Genomic DNA, 17,593 nt, shown 5'->3' on the forward strand with positions numbered 1-17,593 from the left:
TGACGTGAACCTCAGTGCCGATATATACCACTATCAAACAGCTCTCGACTGCGCCAACTTACGCCAGCCCTTCCTTCTGCAAGAATTCCTTCATGTTTCTAGCTACTTGTTCTACATGAGTTTCGAGTAAGAAGTGACTTCCATCTTGGAATACGTTGAGCTGAGCATTCGGCAAGTCGGTGAGATAGGCGTGAGCGCCTGGAAGAGGAAAGTATTGATCGTTCGCACCCCATAAGATCAATGTGGGAAGTTGAGTCTTTGTGAAAAATTCGTGGAATTGGGGATATAGCTTGACGTTGTTTTGGTAGTCGTAGAATAAATCTAATTGTCGTTGAGCTTTCTTTCCCGGTGCGAGGTTGAGCAAGTAATCGAGTGTATAGGTATTTGGATCTACTTGTTTGGCGAGATCGGAGGATAATCCAGATACGTACTGATCTTTCGCATCTTTCAATCCTATTGCACCGGCTAATTTATCTCTGATATCTAACCATTCTTTACTTCCCTTGTCCGTTGCCCAATACTGTCGCAAGGGATCCCACCAGGCTGATAAACCTGCTTCGTAAGCATTACCATTCTGAATGATCAGACCTTTGAAAGCGTCTGGTCGCTTCAAGGCTAAGCGATATCCAGTAGGAGCACCGTAGTCAAACACGTATGGGATGAAAGACTTGATCTCTAGGGCATCGAGCAAGTCGGCGACTACCTGAGTCAATTTATCGAAGGTAGCTTCGAAGTCGTCTGGGACAGTTGTCAGACCGAAAGCAGGGAGATCGGGTGCGATGATGTGGAATTGGTCTGACAAGAGTGGGATCAATCGCCGGAATTGATTGGATGATGAGGGAAAACCATGTAGCAGTAGTAAAGTTGTTTTTGTTTTTGTGGGATCACCGGCTTGGACATAAGCGACGTTGAATCCGTTTCTCAGTTTGATCGAATGGTAGGTGGTCGTCATATTGGTTACTTCTATCGGATCCATAAGATGAATGCATATTGGAAGATGTACTGTGCAGCTGGTGGGTAGGTGTAAGCTCTTATAGGATGGATCGAGTTCTATGAAGTTGTTCGTCTGAGTAAGCTGTTGTCAAGTGACGTGCTCTGATTATTCAGCATGATCTGCACGGAAGGAATTTCCGTAATCATAAATCAACTACGCTGACTGTTTACTCGCAAATCTCGTACATACCCGATTCTCGTAGTTTATCATCATGGTAGTGGGTCAACACTGCAGGGGGTACCTACCTCATGACAGGACTACCAAACTGTCAACGGTGATCATACTGGTAGCCAGGAGACAGCGCCAATTGCATGGGTAAACAGGGACTTCTTTCCATCTTCAGTCTTTCCCCCGACAATCAAAGTTAATATAATTTCGAGTATCGACATCTCCGACATTCCACTTCAACTCATTGGCAAGTCTCGCTTAAATTCATCCTCCTTGCTGATGGTACTACCAGATTGTACACCCATCGATTCCCTATCCTCGTTACATTGCCGTCGGTCCACAACGATCCCCCTCTCCGCGGCATGTCATCAACATCTCGCATCAGCTCATGCCTTTTCCAAATGCCCCGCGTGGACTCCATTCCTTCAATACAGGTGAGATCTTGCCTGTTAGACCTTTCGTAGCTGGTATACCAACCATCGTCTGCAATATACATGAAGGTGACTCGGAAAAAGAGCATACCTTGGAGTTTCCGTACGACAATAATACTTTCAAGTTCATATACCAAGCGACGGTCGGTGCATGAAGATCTGCATCAGCATATACCGTCTCAGGTGACCTGTGAAGAGACTTGGATTCCTTTTCCTCGACGAAAAGAGAGCCACAGTGGTCAGAAGCCTGCTTACACAACCAGTGCTATCGCTCCGGAAATTGGAGAAGAACCGAGGCAAGATGGTCTTAGTCATGATAGGAGGAATGAGGGTGGAAAATGTGTTCATGTTGTTATCCGAGACAATTTTCCTACAGGTAACGTTGTTGTCCGTTGGGAGAAGAAGGTTGAGGGCTGGATCACGCTGGACGGCCAGGGAAGATTATCACTTGTAGATGAAAGGCTCGATCAAGGCGGGAACCTTTGAATGAGGATTGTTGATAGGGCGAGAGGTTGACACGAATTGATCTCGATGACCGTACTGTATATATGATGTGTACAATTATACGTAAGCAAATCACGATGCCATACTCAAAAAGCCGTCCCTCGACAAAGAATGCGTGAGTTCGAACACTCTCCAGTCATTCATCAAGGACATCCACTATATCTCAATATATATATACTGATCCGATACCAAATATCCCTGGAAAGATTTCTTTTCCGAAAAGAGCCCTCCACAATTACGCTCTCAATTCACTATTCTTCTCATCAATCGGACTATCCGGAACGGAGTTCGACTCTTGATCATGTTTGTTACCCTCGTCATCACCCAAAAGTCTAGCTCTCTTCTTATCCCTATGATCCAAATAACCAATAGCCAACGCAGTCAACAAAGCGGCCGAGGCGAATCCACTGGTCGCGAACATTCCTTTATTGACGTATGGTTGTTTCGATGTAGGGAACGTGAAGATGGGAACCCAAGCGGTGAAGATATATGCGAATGCGTTCATCTATTACTGCTATCAGCATTGTCCAATCCCCCGGGAGGAATGTTCAACTTACCATCGCACCGACATATGCTCGTTTCTCAGGATCTTGTCGACTAGTCTCGTTGACGAATGTCCAGGTGACTCCCGCTGCTGTACCAGCTAGAGATGTGAGATCTGCAAGGGAACAAGACGAAGACTTATTAGCCCTATCATAGGTTGAGCGAAGGTATGGATTACTTACAAAACAATGCCCATCGAGTACCCCTGTTAGGTGGATGAACGGGTGTGGCACCGAGTGCAGCGGGAATGACAACTCCGACTAATGCGGCGAACACCATTGACGGCCAACGAGCAGATCCAGGTAGAGAGTCTGAGATCCAAGACGAGGTCAACGCCCCCACTATGGTGATAACATTGATCTGATAGTGATGTTGTCAGCTGAAACGGTAATCTCGCGCAGATTGAGTTGACACTCACACCAAGGGGGATAATGTTGATTTCGGCTACTGAGAATACGTTTGGTTTTCCTTTGATATTATAACTTTTGACCCAGAAGATCACTACACCCAGAGTCATCAGCTGACCAGATGGGTATGCGCAAGCAAACGACTTACTGGAAGACCCAGCTTGACCGATCTGACCAGCACATAGGAAGTAGAAGGGGACTGTTCATAATGATGTCAGCATCTTTTTCGGCGATCGCCGCACGCATCACTGTAATAATCAACTCACACAGGTAGACATGCCAAGTGGTATGCCATCTCTTGATATCTTTCCATTTGAACAAACCGGTATAAAACTTCTTCTCAGTTGGCATTCTAGCTCTAGCCATGTCGATCTCAGCTTGAGTGAAGATCCTTTAAAGGGGGAATGAAAACGTTAGTCCGCCAAGATCTGGGAATGTGGCGGATTTCCACGACAGCGATTCAACATCAACATACCAATTTGGCTTAGCTCTTCCAGGCAATTGGGGCATAGCGAAAAATGTCCACACTGCACAGGGCAAAGAGATGGCTCCGCAAATACTAACGAAGAGGTCAGTGTGGCAGAAAACGAACGAGGCGCGTTGGAACTCACATGTACATCCATCTCCACCCAGGCCATCCCCTAACACCGTCCAATCCTTCGTAAACGGCCGCCCTAAGCAGGAAAGTCAGCTAGGAGACACCAGAGATCGTTATGCATGCATTACTCACATTAAGAACCCACTGAAGAGGGGCCCCACGCTCACCTGGCTCCCTCACTTTGTCAGCTAAATAGATTGGAATTTGTCAAAAAACAAATACACTCACAAAAATTTGGATCAAAGAGTTCCTTCTCGCCAATTCATGCGGTTTGTAATAACTGGAACAGACATACATAACCGCCGGAAAATGTCCAGCTTCAAAAAGACCGACACTACATTCTGAAAGTTAGCATTTGGGCGACGATCTCGACCGAGAAAAGCTGGCTTACAAGAACCTGACCGCATAGAGCTGATTTGTATTTTTCACCGCACTGGTCCCGAAGGTGAATGCTGTCCATGCAAATTCCAGAAAAGCGATATACCTCGCTGCGTTGACTCGGGTGAGTAAGAGATTTGAAGGGATTTGACCGAATACATAGGCTGCACTCCAAAGGGCATTCGCGAAATTCAATTCGTTACCGTATAATTCAAGATCTTCCTTCATGCCACTATCTACGGGAATAAACGTGATACACGTCAGCGAAATGACTTGCGAGGTGAAGATCAATGGAAATCGAGAGCTCACTGAAAGCATTGGTAATGTTCACTTGATCCAGATATCGAATCATTACTCCCAGAGCTGCAGAAGTGATCAACGTGATATCCAATTTAGTCAAAAACTTTGCTTCATCTTTTGGTACGTCTAGTGTCGACCAGATGTAGGACTTCCATGTTCTCTTGGGTGGGACATATGTGTCGATCGAGGTGATGACTTCGTTATTGGTAAGACCAGGCTGATTGAGCGTAGCAGCAATAGCTGAACGCGATTCGACCTTCTCAACAGGGTATGAGTTGCTCATTTTGACACACGAAGTGAATATAGCCTGAGGCTGAAAGGACCTAAAGAATGGAACAAAAGCGATCTCGTCTACTGCTCATGTATACATATATACATATCCCTGTCTCAGAAATATCTGTGAGAACATCTTTCAGCTTCCCGAACAGATCTGTTTTTGATTTCCCGTTTCAATCGCAAAATGTCGCCATTCGTACCATATCTCGTCATCTACTGTTCTACCGCGGAACAACGAAGCTGGGTTCTCAAGCCTGATCTAGTGCATGCTCATAACCTTCTGCCAAGAGAACAAATCTCTAAAGATATCTCTGGATGTGATATTATCTGTACGATAGAAGTTAAAGTGGTTGAACTCGAGCAGATAGATGAAATGATGTCGTGATTGATAACCATCGAATAAGTTTCGGTCATGGCCGGATCAACTCACGCCATCAAACATCATCACTTCCAGCTGATCAAGAGAAAGATAAGATACTCTGATACAGGATTGTGATTGGTGAAACGTTGATGTTCATACTGTGATACAGATAAGAGGGTTATACAGTACAGCAGCGAGCTCCGAGGACTTAGTGATGCGGTACGGATTGCATCAATCAGACACTACTCGTACCAGTCCCGGTCCAGCGCGTTGCGAGTGGGGTGTCACGTGGTCATCTCATCGGTCCTTTCCTTCCGATATATTCTCCCCACTCTGCCTCTACGTTACCTGGCAACAAGATACACGAGAAGCATCAAGACTGTAGCGCCCTATATCAGTGAGAATGGTAACGATCAAAGGACGAGTTGACTATTATGCCATCATACTCGTACAATACTTTACAGTACCCAGTTGTAACTGACAGCTACTGATCGCACTATAAGTACCAGTCATCCTCTTGGACAGTAGTAGTCTCCTCGTTCTTTCAACACTACTTGTCCCAAGTCCTTTTAACATCAATTCCTTACTATATAAGTTAATGATACCCACTGATCACCAGTATCACCTTATCATAGAGTCAAATATACTCAAATGCCCTTCATGACACCTCCGGCGTCCTTCAACAGCGAACGAGTGAGTTCTCCTCTTTCCTTGTTTCCTTCATACCCTCCTACGGTCATTTTCCTTCCTGTTTGGCCTTTCCTTGCTCTCATACTCTTGCCGAATTTCATTCTTGACACAACCATGATCACCTCCCACTGCTTTCTTAAACACATACATCCATACCCGGTAGGGCACATATAAATAATGTCCATCTATCCGTATACTCTGTTTACAACCACATTGGCTAACGGATCGAAGTCGGTCCTTTCACTAGATGACTAAACCATCACCTGCTCTTCCTATCACCACTTCCGTGGCCTCCAACATGCACGAGCGAGATAGATAAGACTTTGATGATTCGACGAGCCAAAGAGTACCATCTATCGACAAGCTCAAGATGATCCCAGCAGCTGGGTACCAATCAAGATTCCATTAAAGCCCTGTGATGATCCAGGTGGATGGCCTTTCCATCTCCCGACGTGAGTCATACGCTCAGCAGCCCATCCGAGTCTTGGCTGAAGGTGATTTAGACACCACATTACTGGCCGGAGATTTTCAAGAAAGATCCGGTTTTACAACAGGTAAGCATCATTGTCGGTATTGTTCGTACCCTTACCTTTCCTTTCGTGATCCCAAAGAGATATGCTGTAAGCTTATCGCTCCCCTAACTGAGCGCTCGACCCTTACAGTGTTGATATAGGCCGTCTATAAAGCTCACTACGCTTGGCGAAAGGCGTATTTTTGCGAGGACGATGAAACGAAGGTCATCCGGAGGGAGGAAGTAAGTGTGCTCTTATCTGCTAGTATGGTTCTTCCAACGAGACTGACAGGATTGACATAGCGCATGATTGAATGCTTAGAAATGCTAGACTTCCGCATTCGGTGCATAATTGATCCGAGGGTCGCTCGATAAGTCCATTCTCGATTGAATAGGAAGTACGGAGGTATGCATAAATGTTCACGACGCCAGCCAATGACTACGTGACGAAGTATTATATAAGGGATAAGAAGCTTCAAACCTGGTGATGGATGTGCAAGTCCGAGATTATAACGTAATGTATGTATGTATGGTACCAAATTGGTTTGATGCGATGTTATAACATATCTAGTAATCTACAATCGAAATATTCAGGTCGTTAGATGTCGTTGATTAGTCGTAAATTGGCAATGGCAAGATCTTATCAGACTACGAGTGGTAATTACATATGAACAGTCAGCAAAGCGAAAATGTTCGATGATCTCGTATACTCACATTAAACAGGAAATTATTCGCTAAATCTTCAGCTTCAAGGAATCGAGTAGGGTATATCACTAATCATGATTTATATCAGTTGTCTTGTCTCACGTGATTAGTTGAACAGCCCATTCCACTCACCAAGATGACCTCTAATCTCCCCCAACAGCTCTTCCATCTCCTCCCTCTCCCATTCTGCCCAAGCTTCATCAGGCGCACTAGCCTTCTTATCCACTCCACCCTCATTAGACCCTTGAGCACTTGATCTCGTAGCAGAAGGCGAGAGTGGTCTGTCGTTCTCCATCCGTGGTGATTTCCCACTACTTTCTCTCTTGTGCTTGACATCATGCGGTTTGCCATCCACCACATCTGAATCTCGGGTGTCTGATGATTTACCTGCTCCTACACCCGGGACAGCCCCACCGCCATCTCCACCATCCACATGTCCACCTCCACTACCTCCTCCACCTGCTCCGTGAGTTCCGGGTCCCTCGTGAGTGACTTTGACAGGCTCATCATGACCTGGTGCCGCTACATCTTCGGGTGTTTTGTTGAATTTCTCAGCGTGGTTGGCGAATGCTTTGTATTGTGCCCAAGAAGTGACAAGGTCGTCAGGCTAGAATAGGAATGTCAGCATGACTGATTCGCATTCAACAGTCATGATATGTATTAACTCACAACACATCGAAACACTTTACGGAATATCTCAGTCTACAGTATGGCATGTCAGCGACAAATCATCACGCGAATATATAGAAGACGCAAACTCACATTGTGAACCGCCACAGCCACCCACATATCTTTCCAGAACCTCTCATCTAGCGGATCATGGAACCTATTCGGGTTGATCTTGGGCGTAGGCGTAGGCATATTCCAAGGTGAAATTTGTACTCTGGCGTTGAGATGTTTCCTCAAGGTCTTCCTAGCTTTTATAGCAGCGCTATCTTGTTGACCGTCTTTCGGTGATTTTTCAGATGTTTCTTCAGTATCATTCTTGGTACTTTGTTTGACTTCATCAGGTATATAAGTGTTCGCAGTGGTACCGTACAGCTCCGTCTCGTCTGGTTTACTGAGAATTTTGGGTGCACCAGCCTTCTTAGCTGAAGGGTCATCGTCACTGATCAAAGTATCTTTTTTGGCATGTTCAGGTACTTTAGCTTCTTCCAATGAAGGTGATCCATGTCCATCGCTAGTCGTTCCATGTCCTCCTTCACTCTCTTCCAAGACGTCAAACAAGGGTTTACCATTCGCATGTGTTCCTGAAGGACGTCGTTCGAAGACCGTTTTCTCTTCCAAGGTAGGTACCATCGAACTTGCGAATCCAGCTGTTTCTCGACCTTGTTCGTCCGGATCGTAATCTGCCCTTTCACTGGGATCACCATTATCCATAGCATGATGGGCGATGGTCTGTCCTCCCACTGCGGTAGCGACGGGATGTATCACTTTGTCTGCAGCTCGTCGGACGTTCGAAATAGCATTCTCACTCATCCCTTTGGTTACTATGGTAGACGAAGTATCAGTCATCGATAAAGGGGTATCCCACGGAGTGACCAAACTCACCACTGGAAAGACCGTCATGGAAGGTATGCATCAACCTATCTCTAGCTGTCCTAGCTTTGATCTTGGTTATACCCGCTGTCGCCTCGTCATCGCTCTGTTGCTCGTGATCCGGATCCCAAGTCTCAATTTCATCTGCATCCGCCACGGGTTCTCGTGACATGAGCTGATCTTCATCGATCGAATCGACATCAACGCCGACATGTTCTCGCATAAGTCGAACTCGAAGTGTATGTGCGAATCGACCGACTTTGAAGGGTTGACCCGCCATAGTGCTGCATTGGTCTTACGTAAGCGTTACTCAGACAGAATAGTGAAATTGGGATCATCCAATTTGACCAAAAAGTGCCCAGTAAAACACTCACCCGTCGATCATGTCCGTATCCCTGATCACAGCCAACAGCTCCGAATCTCTATCTCCCCGCTGACTCCTTTCGTTGATGTTTGCAGATCCGCAGAGTACAAGTCCTAAATTTCATAAATTCAGGATCAGCTCAATCACCCTTCGTTACACCCCAGGACAAGAAGAACTCACTATCATCCACGATCATCGTCTTACCATGTATGTAGACTTGCTCAGTAGTCAATACACCAGATTTGAACTTGGCCCATCCTCTCAGCGAGAAGAACGTGATATAATCGTCGGGCTGAGTGAGTGTAGATAAACAACCGTCAATACCACCAAGCAAGAGATGTCATGTGGTAGACCTAGACTCACATCAATACCCTCTTTCCTCAATCTGGAGAAGATCGAATGCGTCCCCCTACTAATCGTCCTATTCTGACATTCCAAGATCAATCGTACTGAACTAGCTTCTCCAGAATCAATAGGGTATGTATAACCAGGTAAGAGCGGTATGACGATGCATGCTTTCCAAGGTGTATCTTCACGATGAGCACGGATGATCCGGTTGACTAGAGCATCACCAATTTGATTCTCGATTCGAACTCCGTCCACGATAGTGGAAGTGATGAAGAATTGGTTCTCGATGTAGATGAAATGTTCAGATAGTTCGATGGCTATTTGATACGAAAGAAGTATCAGTTTCCGTTACGATGCGGAGGTATCGATATTTGGGGGAGAGAGCAGCTCACATTTGACATAAGCGTTTTGGATAGAGTGTTCAATCTTGGTCAAGGTACCCATCGACCATGGGCCGACAGACCTGCAGATCTGCACTTCACAAGTACCTTGCAATTTGAGATCTTGTAACTCTCTCTCCGTGAAGTCGGCAGCAGGTAATAAAAATGGCATTTGTCTCTTGTGGTTCTTGGTTCTGATCAACAAGTTCCATCGCTGGACGAAATGTCTACATAAATCTCTTGCAGGTTGACCGATTATCTGTAGTCCAACATCATGCCTAAAATAGTTCCAGATTAGCTCATACAGCATGACGCGCATTGTAGTGAACAGTAGGAAAAGAGGAAATGGTGGATAGATTCGGAAGAATATTCCACTCACCAAGGCATCCTAGGCACTTTACTTCTATCAAACATATCCTCGAATGGTTTATCCAGATTAGAATATTCCATCACCCGTTCATTCGCGTAGTCTTTCCCTCGCCATACCGGACCTTCTGGACCATCAGGCGTGGTATGATCATCATCGATCAGAATATGCTGCGAAGTATCCCATCGACCGTAGCACCTAGAAAACGTCAAACGGATCAGCATATAGTAGTCATCCAAAGTCTCAAAGAGATCTATAGAAGTCGATGAGGGAGATCAGCAAGTAAACATCAACTCACAGATCTAAACCACCCATGAAAGCTATTGTCTCATCGATGACACACAACTTCTCATGCTACGTGATACAAATCCTTTATTGTCAGCTTGGCTGCTCCCAAGTATATATAAGAATTTGAACTTACATGTGACCAATAGAAAGTCCCAGTCTGGAAATGCGACGGTGATCTTTGCACCATCACATTAGGATGTAATCCCGTCAGAGTCTTCTTGGTGTATAGACTGTCTACTGGTGTAGTCTTATCCGAAACCTCATTGCTAAAAGTAGGATTTTTATCAGCTATTCATCCTATATGAACATGTGGGAGATAGATGTAGCTTACTAGATGATTATAAACACCTTGACACCATCTTCAGCCTTTCGCTTAAGCAAGTTATCTAACCTGTACCTCTCATCACCTGGTCTTCGTAAATACAGCTCAGGTGAGATCCACCAATCGTGGATATATATTCGATCTTTGGCCATATTGATCGCTCGTGATAGGTTCCAGAAGTAATCTCGCTAAGTGATTCACGCAGTATCAATTCAGCTCATGATTCTGCCTACAAGAAAGCAGATGAGCTCACCCCGTCGACCAGCCATTGAGCAGCTACGTTGACTCGCAAGGGTGCGAATGAGTCAAATCGGTTTCTTCCTGTCCATATACATTGAGCGGCTATTCGTTCCATCGATACGATGAATTGATGCATTTGACGCTGCATGAGAGTGAACGAAGGTGTCAGCTAAATCTATGCTTAGACATCATATTGTAGAAAGGTCGGAACTCGTAAGCTCTATGATAGCAGATGGATATATACAGTCTTCGACTGGACACTTGTCGTCCACGTGATAGCCAAATTCCTCACTCGATGATTTAGAAGGTCACTCACAGCATTCTTAGCAACCAACTTCAATCTCCTCTGACTATTCCCAATAGTAAAAGTATGTTGAGAAGCGTGATGTTCACCTTCATCATGCATCGATTGACCTTTTGATCCTTTCCCTTCACCTGATGAGATAATCAATTCCCGGTTAAAGGGATTATCTAAATCTATATCGTTGGGATTATCACCTTCGACATTGGCTTTCCCACTTTTCTTCTTACGGTTAGCCGATCCGTGGTTGGTGAGCAGGTGAAATCCAGTTCGATAGTATCGTTTGGGTCGTTCGATCGTAAAGTCTGCGTCTAACAGGAAGACATCGTAGTAGTCGACCTAAACTCATGGCGTCATTGATCAACATGGTGTAACATAGACAGGTAGTTCCCTTAGCTACACGGGAGAAGATGGCTATGATCAGGTGGACGGTACCTACCGACTCTGGGCCATCCGTAGCTACAAAGTACGAATCCCTCACAATGAACCATTTAGGTTTCCTATGTGCCGCCCAGGTGGTAGGTGCCAAACCAGGTTGGTTCGCTCGCCTACTAGCATTCCAATCTGGTATCTTGAGGAACCCAGCTTTACCCTGGAACCCACCTCTGGGTGCTAGTTGGAGGGTAAGAGCGGAGAGTTCAAAGAATTTACATAACCTGTTGGACTCGGGTCGGAATATCACTGCTCGGATCAATTCCACGAGATACTGTTGTAACGCATCTCGAGACGCTTGGGCATATTCGGCTTTACCAACCGGTTTATGTGGCTTTTCTTTTTCGTTACTGGTTGATGCTGCCGACGAAGAGGGGTTCTTGTTGGATTGAACACTACCACCTTGTTGAGCACCCAGCTTGTTGAGATATGGGATAGACATTCGAGGGAAGTCCGGGATTTCGACTCGACGAGAGGCTCGCAGACCCGCAACGGAGGTACCGAAATTGGCTGCTTTGTAGTGGGCATGAAGGGATAGGAAATCACGGAGTTCTCGATAGATCACCTATCAAGAAAGTTGAGATGATCAACAAACATACACAGCATTTCTGAACTGTACCGGTACAAATGGTCAAGGATGATATCACTCACCCATTTAACCGCCCCGTCCCCATATTCACACTCCAGCTTGAACATTTCTTTACCAGTCTCACCACCGGGTCTCAGTCCCACTGAGTCACCGACTCTGAACCTCAAATTCCCTAATAGTACGGGAACAGCTCTATGTCCATCTTCATCCCTGTCCAGCCAAGTCTTCATGATCATCACCGGTAATTGTCCAGCGAACAGCTCGGTGGTAACTGGTATACTAGCTATCACTGCCGGTGCTAGAGCTGATACTTTACCTGGTCCAGGTGCGGATGACTGACCGGTAGATGATTTTGACGGTATGACTCGATTCCGAATCATTGACCATCTCTTGGAAGCTTCATGGTGTCCATTCTCCTCTCCATCTTCCGATTCTCCACCTGTATTATTGGACATCTCGTGAATATCCCTAAAACTGCTGAATCTGGTATTGACCGATCTTCTCTTCCCTTTCTTATCCTCATCATTCTTGGTTTGACGCTGAGACATCACATCTCGCCATGTACCTTCTTCGATGGTATCGCTCAGCCCTCTCTCGTAAGATTCTAGATCATTGCTACTTCGTGAGTAAGAGATCGGACGTGAAGGTTTATCACGGTCGTTGGAGGTTTGTCTAGAAGATGGTATATCACGTTCGTGAGAGTTTTGTCTTGACGTGGAAGTATGATGTTGTCGCTGGGGTGAAGTCTGGCTTGATGTAGAAGGACCGTCGCGGGATACTTGTCTAGAAGGTAAAGGAGTTTCACCGGGTGGATATTCGCCTTCACCATCCGGGGTTATCTTCAGGATAGGGCCAAGCTTGACACCTTCGATGGTGGGCTCACGACGCTGATGAACCTGTTTAGGACATCATTTCTCAGCATCTACGAGCGAAGGAGGTCTGGAAATATGAGTATATAGGATATATGCGATGTTCGACTGAAGCATTATACCAATTGCGTCCGACAGCCGATACAGCAAAGATACTGATTTCAAGCAACGAACCCCACTCACATGCAGATATGATATCCTAGGATCCAACACGATCTCATTTCTCGAGCTCGGTCCCTCTTCATCTTTCACTCCAGACATCACATCCGGTCTTCTACCCAGTTCATCAGTCTTCTTTCTCTCCCTTTCCGAATCCCTTCTATCCGCTCGCTCTTCAGGATCTACATCATGACTATCTTTATGTATCGTGAATTTGATTGCTTCGCCTTTATCTTTATTCTTCTTATCATGGTCGGAGTGATCATATCCGTTCTGACTTCTATACTGTATATCTTCCGAAGGAGATTGAGGGAAAGGTTTCGATGCTTCCTCTTCCATGGGTGATGATTCAGGTGATTCCGTTATATCGTTTGCTTCACCATTAGGTATGTATCTTTCATGTCTGCCTGGACCTTTCCCTTCAGCACCTTCCTGATCCCTCTCTTGGTCAGCTTGTGGCCTCTCATCGTCTTCGCCAGTAGCGTTGGAAGGTATAGACGAGGATGATGATACACTATCATTATCGTCATTGGCTTCCTTCCACTCCTTTGTATTCCTCTTCAACCCTGTACTAGGTAGACCTTTACTCGGTGCTTTACCATCTAGATCCAGCTGACCATTCGAATCATCTTCACTATGCTTCTTCTGGATGAGGTTGGATACCAAGCCGGTGAAGTTGGATGTACTGCCGTTCGCGTGACCTGATCCTGCTGGACCCGACATTGTTTGTTGTGCTTATCTGCCCGTACAAGGGCTTTTTTGTGCTTGTTGTTACAGAGTACAATGTAGTATAGTAATCATGTGTTATAGCAATGAATGTTACGCAGGAATGAAGGACGCATCACCACGAACAGGATGGCTCGTCCGTCATAAGGATGAAACAGAGAAAAAGAAAAACAGATGAATTGAGATGACAATCAGGGAATATGGTTTGAATGCGTCATCATCCCCTTATTCCCTTATTCCCTGTTTATCACGTTCTCCTGCTACTTCACCCATCTCTCACTTTCTCTTGGCTTTCTCATCTCCCCGTTAGTGCCAGTTACTCACACTAGGAGTAGAGTCCAGAGGATGCGTTGTACCTGGAATGGGAATGACACAATCAGTATGTCCGACATCTTGAAGTCGTCAACTGGGATACAGCAATCACCTCAAGCCTCCGCTCATCATGGTACAGTGGAACGATAGGTTATGAAAGCATGTTGGACTCAGGCAAGCTGCATCTGCTAATACTTTCAATTCTGATCCTGATTCCGATTCTAATTCCAAGTGTAGGTTATGAGCATATGCATACAACCATACTTCTTCGACCAACAATTATGGAAGTATACGACTGAGGCCATGCTCAAGACACGTGGTGTACGCGTGCCGCAGATCATCCCCTTCCCTAATCATTCACGCGCCTCTCAACTTTGTTCCCAATCCGTCAAACATCTCAACATCCCCCAACATATCACATACCCCACCTCTCTTTCATACCATATACCCTTGTACAAGTATTCTAACAACATGCCCAGGCTGAGGATCACTCGATCCACCGTGGTCCTGTCAGTCGTAGGGTTACTGTTTATCTCCTTCTTCATATTCTCACCTGGTCCAGAGTACGACCTCAACTTTGATGATTACTCAGATTCCGATAATAGTGGGATAGGTGGGGTAGCATTGGATAAAGTGAGGAATCAACAGAAAGCTCTGAATCAATGGCTGTCCTCGACCGATCCAAATCTACCGCAAGGGTTGGAATATACGGAACAAGGTTATCTGAAAGGTTGGGAAAAATTACATGACTTGCTGAAAGATGCTAGTAACCTGAAAAAGAAGGATAAGAAGAGGATACAGAGTTTGATCAAAGTTCATCCGATAGTGGAATTGATGCAGAAAGGTGAAGAGAGATGGGCTAATCTGCTGGAGAGGTGAGTGAATAGTGATTCGTATCTTTGAGCAATTCCTGTCAGGCAATTTGTTGTCTTGTTCCCGAGAAACCTTCGCTTGTATCTAAAGCCTAGTGTGAGCATCATACTGACTTCTCGAAATCTACTAGGCAATCAAAAACCCTTCCTCAGGCGGTGACCGAGTACCGAAGGAGATATGGAAGAGCACCACCTAAAGGTTTTGATCAGTGGTGGCAGTTCTGCAAGAGGAATCAGGTGAAGATTGTGGATGATGTGAGTGAATATACTCCACTTTAGCCTTGTGGGCTTAATAGTACCCCGAAGCTGACAGCTATCTGCATCACCCAGTATGATCAAATCTTCAGAGACATCGAGCCATTCTTCGCCCTCTCACCGGAAATATTCAATAAGCGAGTTAACGACTTGACCGAGACTCAGCATGTTGCGTAAGTGAACCTTGCCTCGCAGTCTGAGCTGTTGAGCTAAACACTAATGACATGTACCATGTAATACTTAGCCATATCACTCTCTCGCCCGACGGCCCTTCCTCTCTCTTCGGCGAACGTAAGATATCCGCTCGACCGCGTCTGCTATTCCAATTACTCGAACCTATCGCCCAGTACCTGCCTAAAGAAGTCACATTCACCTTATCCGATCACGATTTAGGTTCGTGGATTTTGGGAGATGATCAGAAACAGGCTGCTCTCCAAGCTATATCAGAGGGCAAGTACCTGACAGAAGCTGAATTGAAGCAGTTGGAAAAGAGAGAAGGTAGACAACCTGTCAAAGGTTTAGTATCGGCTTGTCCACCAGGTAGTCCAGGTTGGGAACGAGGTTTGGCTATTAAAGAGGGTAGAAGTACGGAAGAATGGGATCCAAAAGACGATGGAGGTGAGTGACTTCAATGTATGATTCGAGCAACCAATGGCTATTGTGGGGTCATCGAGCGCATAGGGCGGCTTGAACTGGTGAAAAGGGGGACGCTTTCAGCGGCTACATGGCTATCTCCCTATCAATGCTGATGTGCAAATGTTGTCCCTGTCCCACAGAAATGTCGTTCATCTATGATCCACTGCCGACCTACGATTTCTGCTCCAACCCTTCTCTTCTGAAACTCCACGGATCACTATCATTCGATTTCTGCCGCGAAACCGTACTTCGACCTATATTCCAACTATCCAAATTCGTCCGCAATCCTGAATTCCTCACTACACCACTCGAGGCCTACGACAATTTCACTTCTGCCGAGGGTCGAAAGAAGTATGTACCATGGGAACAGAAGAGCATAAGCAAATTGTTTTGGAGAGGATCGACTACCGGTGATTCATATTCGAAGAGAAAGGATTATACATGGCATCAATCGCATCGACCTAGATTGGCGTTGATGACTCAAGATGGTCAGGTGGGCGAGAAACAAATTTGGGTGAAAGCCAGAGGAAGAACTGATGGTGGAGCATGGAACAAGGAGAGCTGGTCGATCAATAGATTGAACGGGGCGTATATGGATATAGGATTGACAGGCGGTCCGCATCAGTGTAAGAAGGAGGATGGGACTTGTGATGAGATGGCGAAAGAGATACAGTTCAAGGATAGGGTGAGACCGGAAGATGCGGCGAAGTATAAATGTGGGTGCGGTAACGCTTGCACCAGCGCAGTGTTCATCTTACCCCATGTGCCATTCCATTTTGGTACCTTGGCACGTGAGACGTTTTATACTAATACCCGTTTTTTCAACCTCAGACGTCTTCGACATCGACGGTAATGGCTGGTCATCCCGATTCCACCGACTCATCATGTCAGGAAGTGTAGTCGTCAAAGCTACCATCTATCCAGAATGGCTGTCGGATTGGATGACTCCATGGGTACACTACATAGTGAGTCATTCACTTTAACCATCTTGAATAGATATCATGCCTTAATAAGTGGTGATGGAAGGCGCAACGATCGTTCGGGACCTTTCTGCCAGAAGCCTACATGCTGATTTCACTAATCTCTGTAGCCTTGCAAAATCGATTACTCTGACCTATACGACATCATGGCCTTCTTCGCTGGTCCTCCGGACGGTAGAAAAGGTGGGCATGATGAATTAGCTCAGAAGATCGCTGAGCAGGGCAAGAAGTTTGGAGAAGAACATTGGAGATGGGAGGACATGCAGGCGTATATGTTCAGGTTGATGTTGGAGTGAGTTCACAGCTTATCGACATACCATCCATACTTCATCGCGACGAACCAGTATATCCATAAGATGCTAATCTACTACCTTTTCTCGCTTCAGGTATTCTCGGTTGTTAGCGGACGATAGGGAAGATTGGTCTTACCAAAAGACTTACGATTAGTACGAGAAACTTACAATTCACCCATCATCGATACATCTTAGGTCTATCTCCCGATTTTGCAATTTTGGTTTATCATGTTCATATTTTGGTCATCATCTCATCGTGTCGAACGATGACACAATAACACAGTAAAACAATAGAAATTCACTTAGGGGTGTATATAACGAAAATCATAGAAATTGCTATCTGGGAAAACGATGCAAGTTGTTTATACATAACATACACACTGACATTGCGAATGATCTAACATCGATAGCACCGAACTGATGAGTACGATATGGTAATGGTTTTTCACTTGCTA

At 45.5% G+C, this 17,593-nt stretch overlaps 4 protein-coding genes across 4 annotated transcripts; 1 reads left to right on the forward strand and 3 right to left on the reverse strand.

Annotated features, from left to right (window-relative positions):
* Positions 1 to 58: 58 nt before the first annotated feature.
* Positions 59 to 952, reverse strand: L199_004203 (uncharacterized protein; the record flags this gene model as incomplete). The annotated part of the gene is made up of 1 exon (XM_064889931.1): positions 59 to 952. One exon carries the CDS (start codon positions 950 to 952, stop codon positions 59 to 61), a length of 894 nt encoding a protein of 297 aa, XP_064746003.1.
* Positions 953 to 2,332: 1,380 nt separating this feature from the next.
* On the reverse strand, positions 2,333 to 4,606 carry L199_004204 (uncharacterized protein; the record flags this gene model as incomplete). The annotated part of the gene is made up of 12 exons (XM_064889932.1): positions 2,333 to 2,602; positions 2,655 to 2,755; positions 2,823 to 3,000; positions 3,059 to 3,141; positions 3,196 to 3,246; positions 3,314 to 3,438; positions 3,523 to 3,606; positions 3,659 to 3,721; positions 3,778 to 3,812; positions 3,874 to 3,979; positions 4,037 to 4,259; positions 4,333 to 4,606. The coding sequence occupies 12 exons, from the start codon at positions 4,604 to 4,606 to the stop codon at positions 2,333 to 2,335; spliced, it is 1,593 nt and encodes a 530-aa protein (XP_064746004.1).
* Positions 4,607 to 6,773: 2,167 nt separating this feature from the next.
* On the reverse strand, positions 6,774 to 13,787 carry L199_004205 (uncharacterized protein; the record flags this gene model as incomplete). The annotated part of the gene is made up of 20 exons (XM_064889933.1): positions 6,774 to 6,809; positions 6,876 to 6,934; positions 6,999 to 7,473; positions 7,536 to 7,568; positions 7,629 to 8,356; positions 8,418 to 8,689; positions 8,780 to 8,882; positions 8,950 to 9,061; positions 9,133 to 9,434; positions 9,510 to 9,775; positions 9,877 to 10,062; positions 10,163 to 10,218; positions 10,286 to 10,418; positions 10,484 to 10,662; positions 10,728 to 10,856; positions 11,031 to 11,354; positions 11,455 to 11,807; positions 11,862 to 12,012; positions 12,099 to 12,932; positions 13,089 to 13,787. The coding sequence occupies 20 exons, from the start codon at positions 13,785 to 13,787 to the stop codon at positions 6,774 to 6,776; spliced, it is 5,430 nt and encodes a 1,809-aa protein (XP_064746005.1).
* Positions 13,788 to 14,573: 786 nt separating this feature from the next.
* On the forward strand, positions 14,574 to 17,292 carry L199_004206 (uncharacterized protein; the record flags this gene model as incomplete). The annotated part of the gene is made up of 8 exons (XM_064889934.1): positions 14,574 to 14,977; positions 15,106 to 15,229; positions 15,305 to 15,402; positions 15,474 to 15,847; positions 16,006 to 16,581; positions 16,697 to 16,830; positions 16,956 to 17,137; positions 17,232 to 17,292. 8 exons carry the CDS (start codon positions 14,574 to 14,576, stop codon positions 17,290 to 17,292), a joined length of 1,953 nt encoding a protein of 650 aa, XP_064746006.1.
* Positions 17,293 to 17,593: the final 301 nt, after the last annotated feature.

The sequence above is a fragment of the Kwoniella botswanensis genome, chromosome 1 (assembly GCF_036426115.1).
Source record: "Kwoniella botswanensis chromosome 1, complete sequence".
In the NCBI taxonomy this organism is placed as follows: Eukaryota; Fungi; Basidiomycota; class Tremellomycetes; order Tremellales; family Cryptococcaceae; genus Kwoniella; species Kwoniella botswanensis.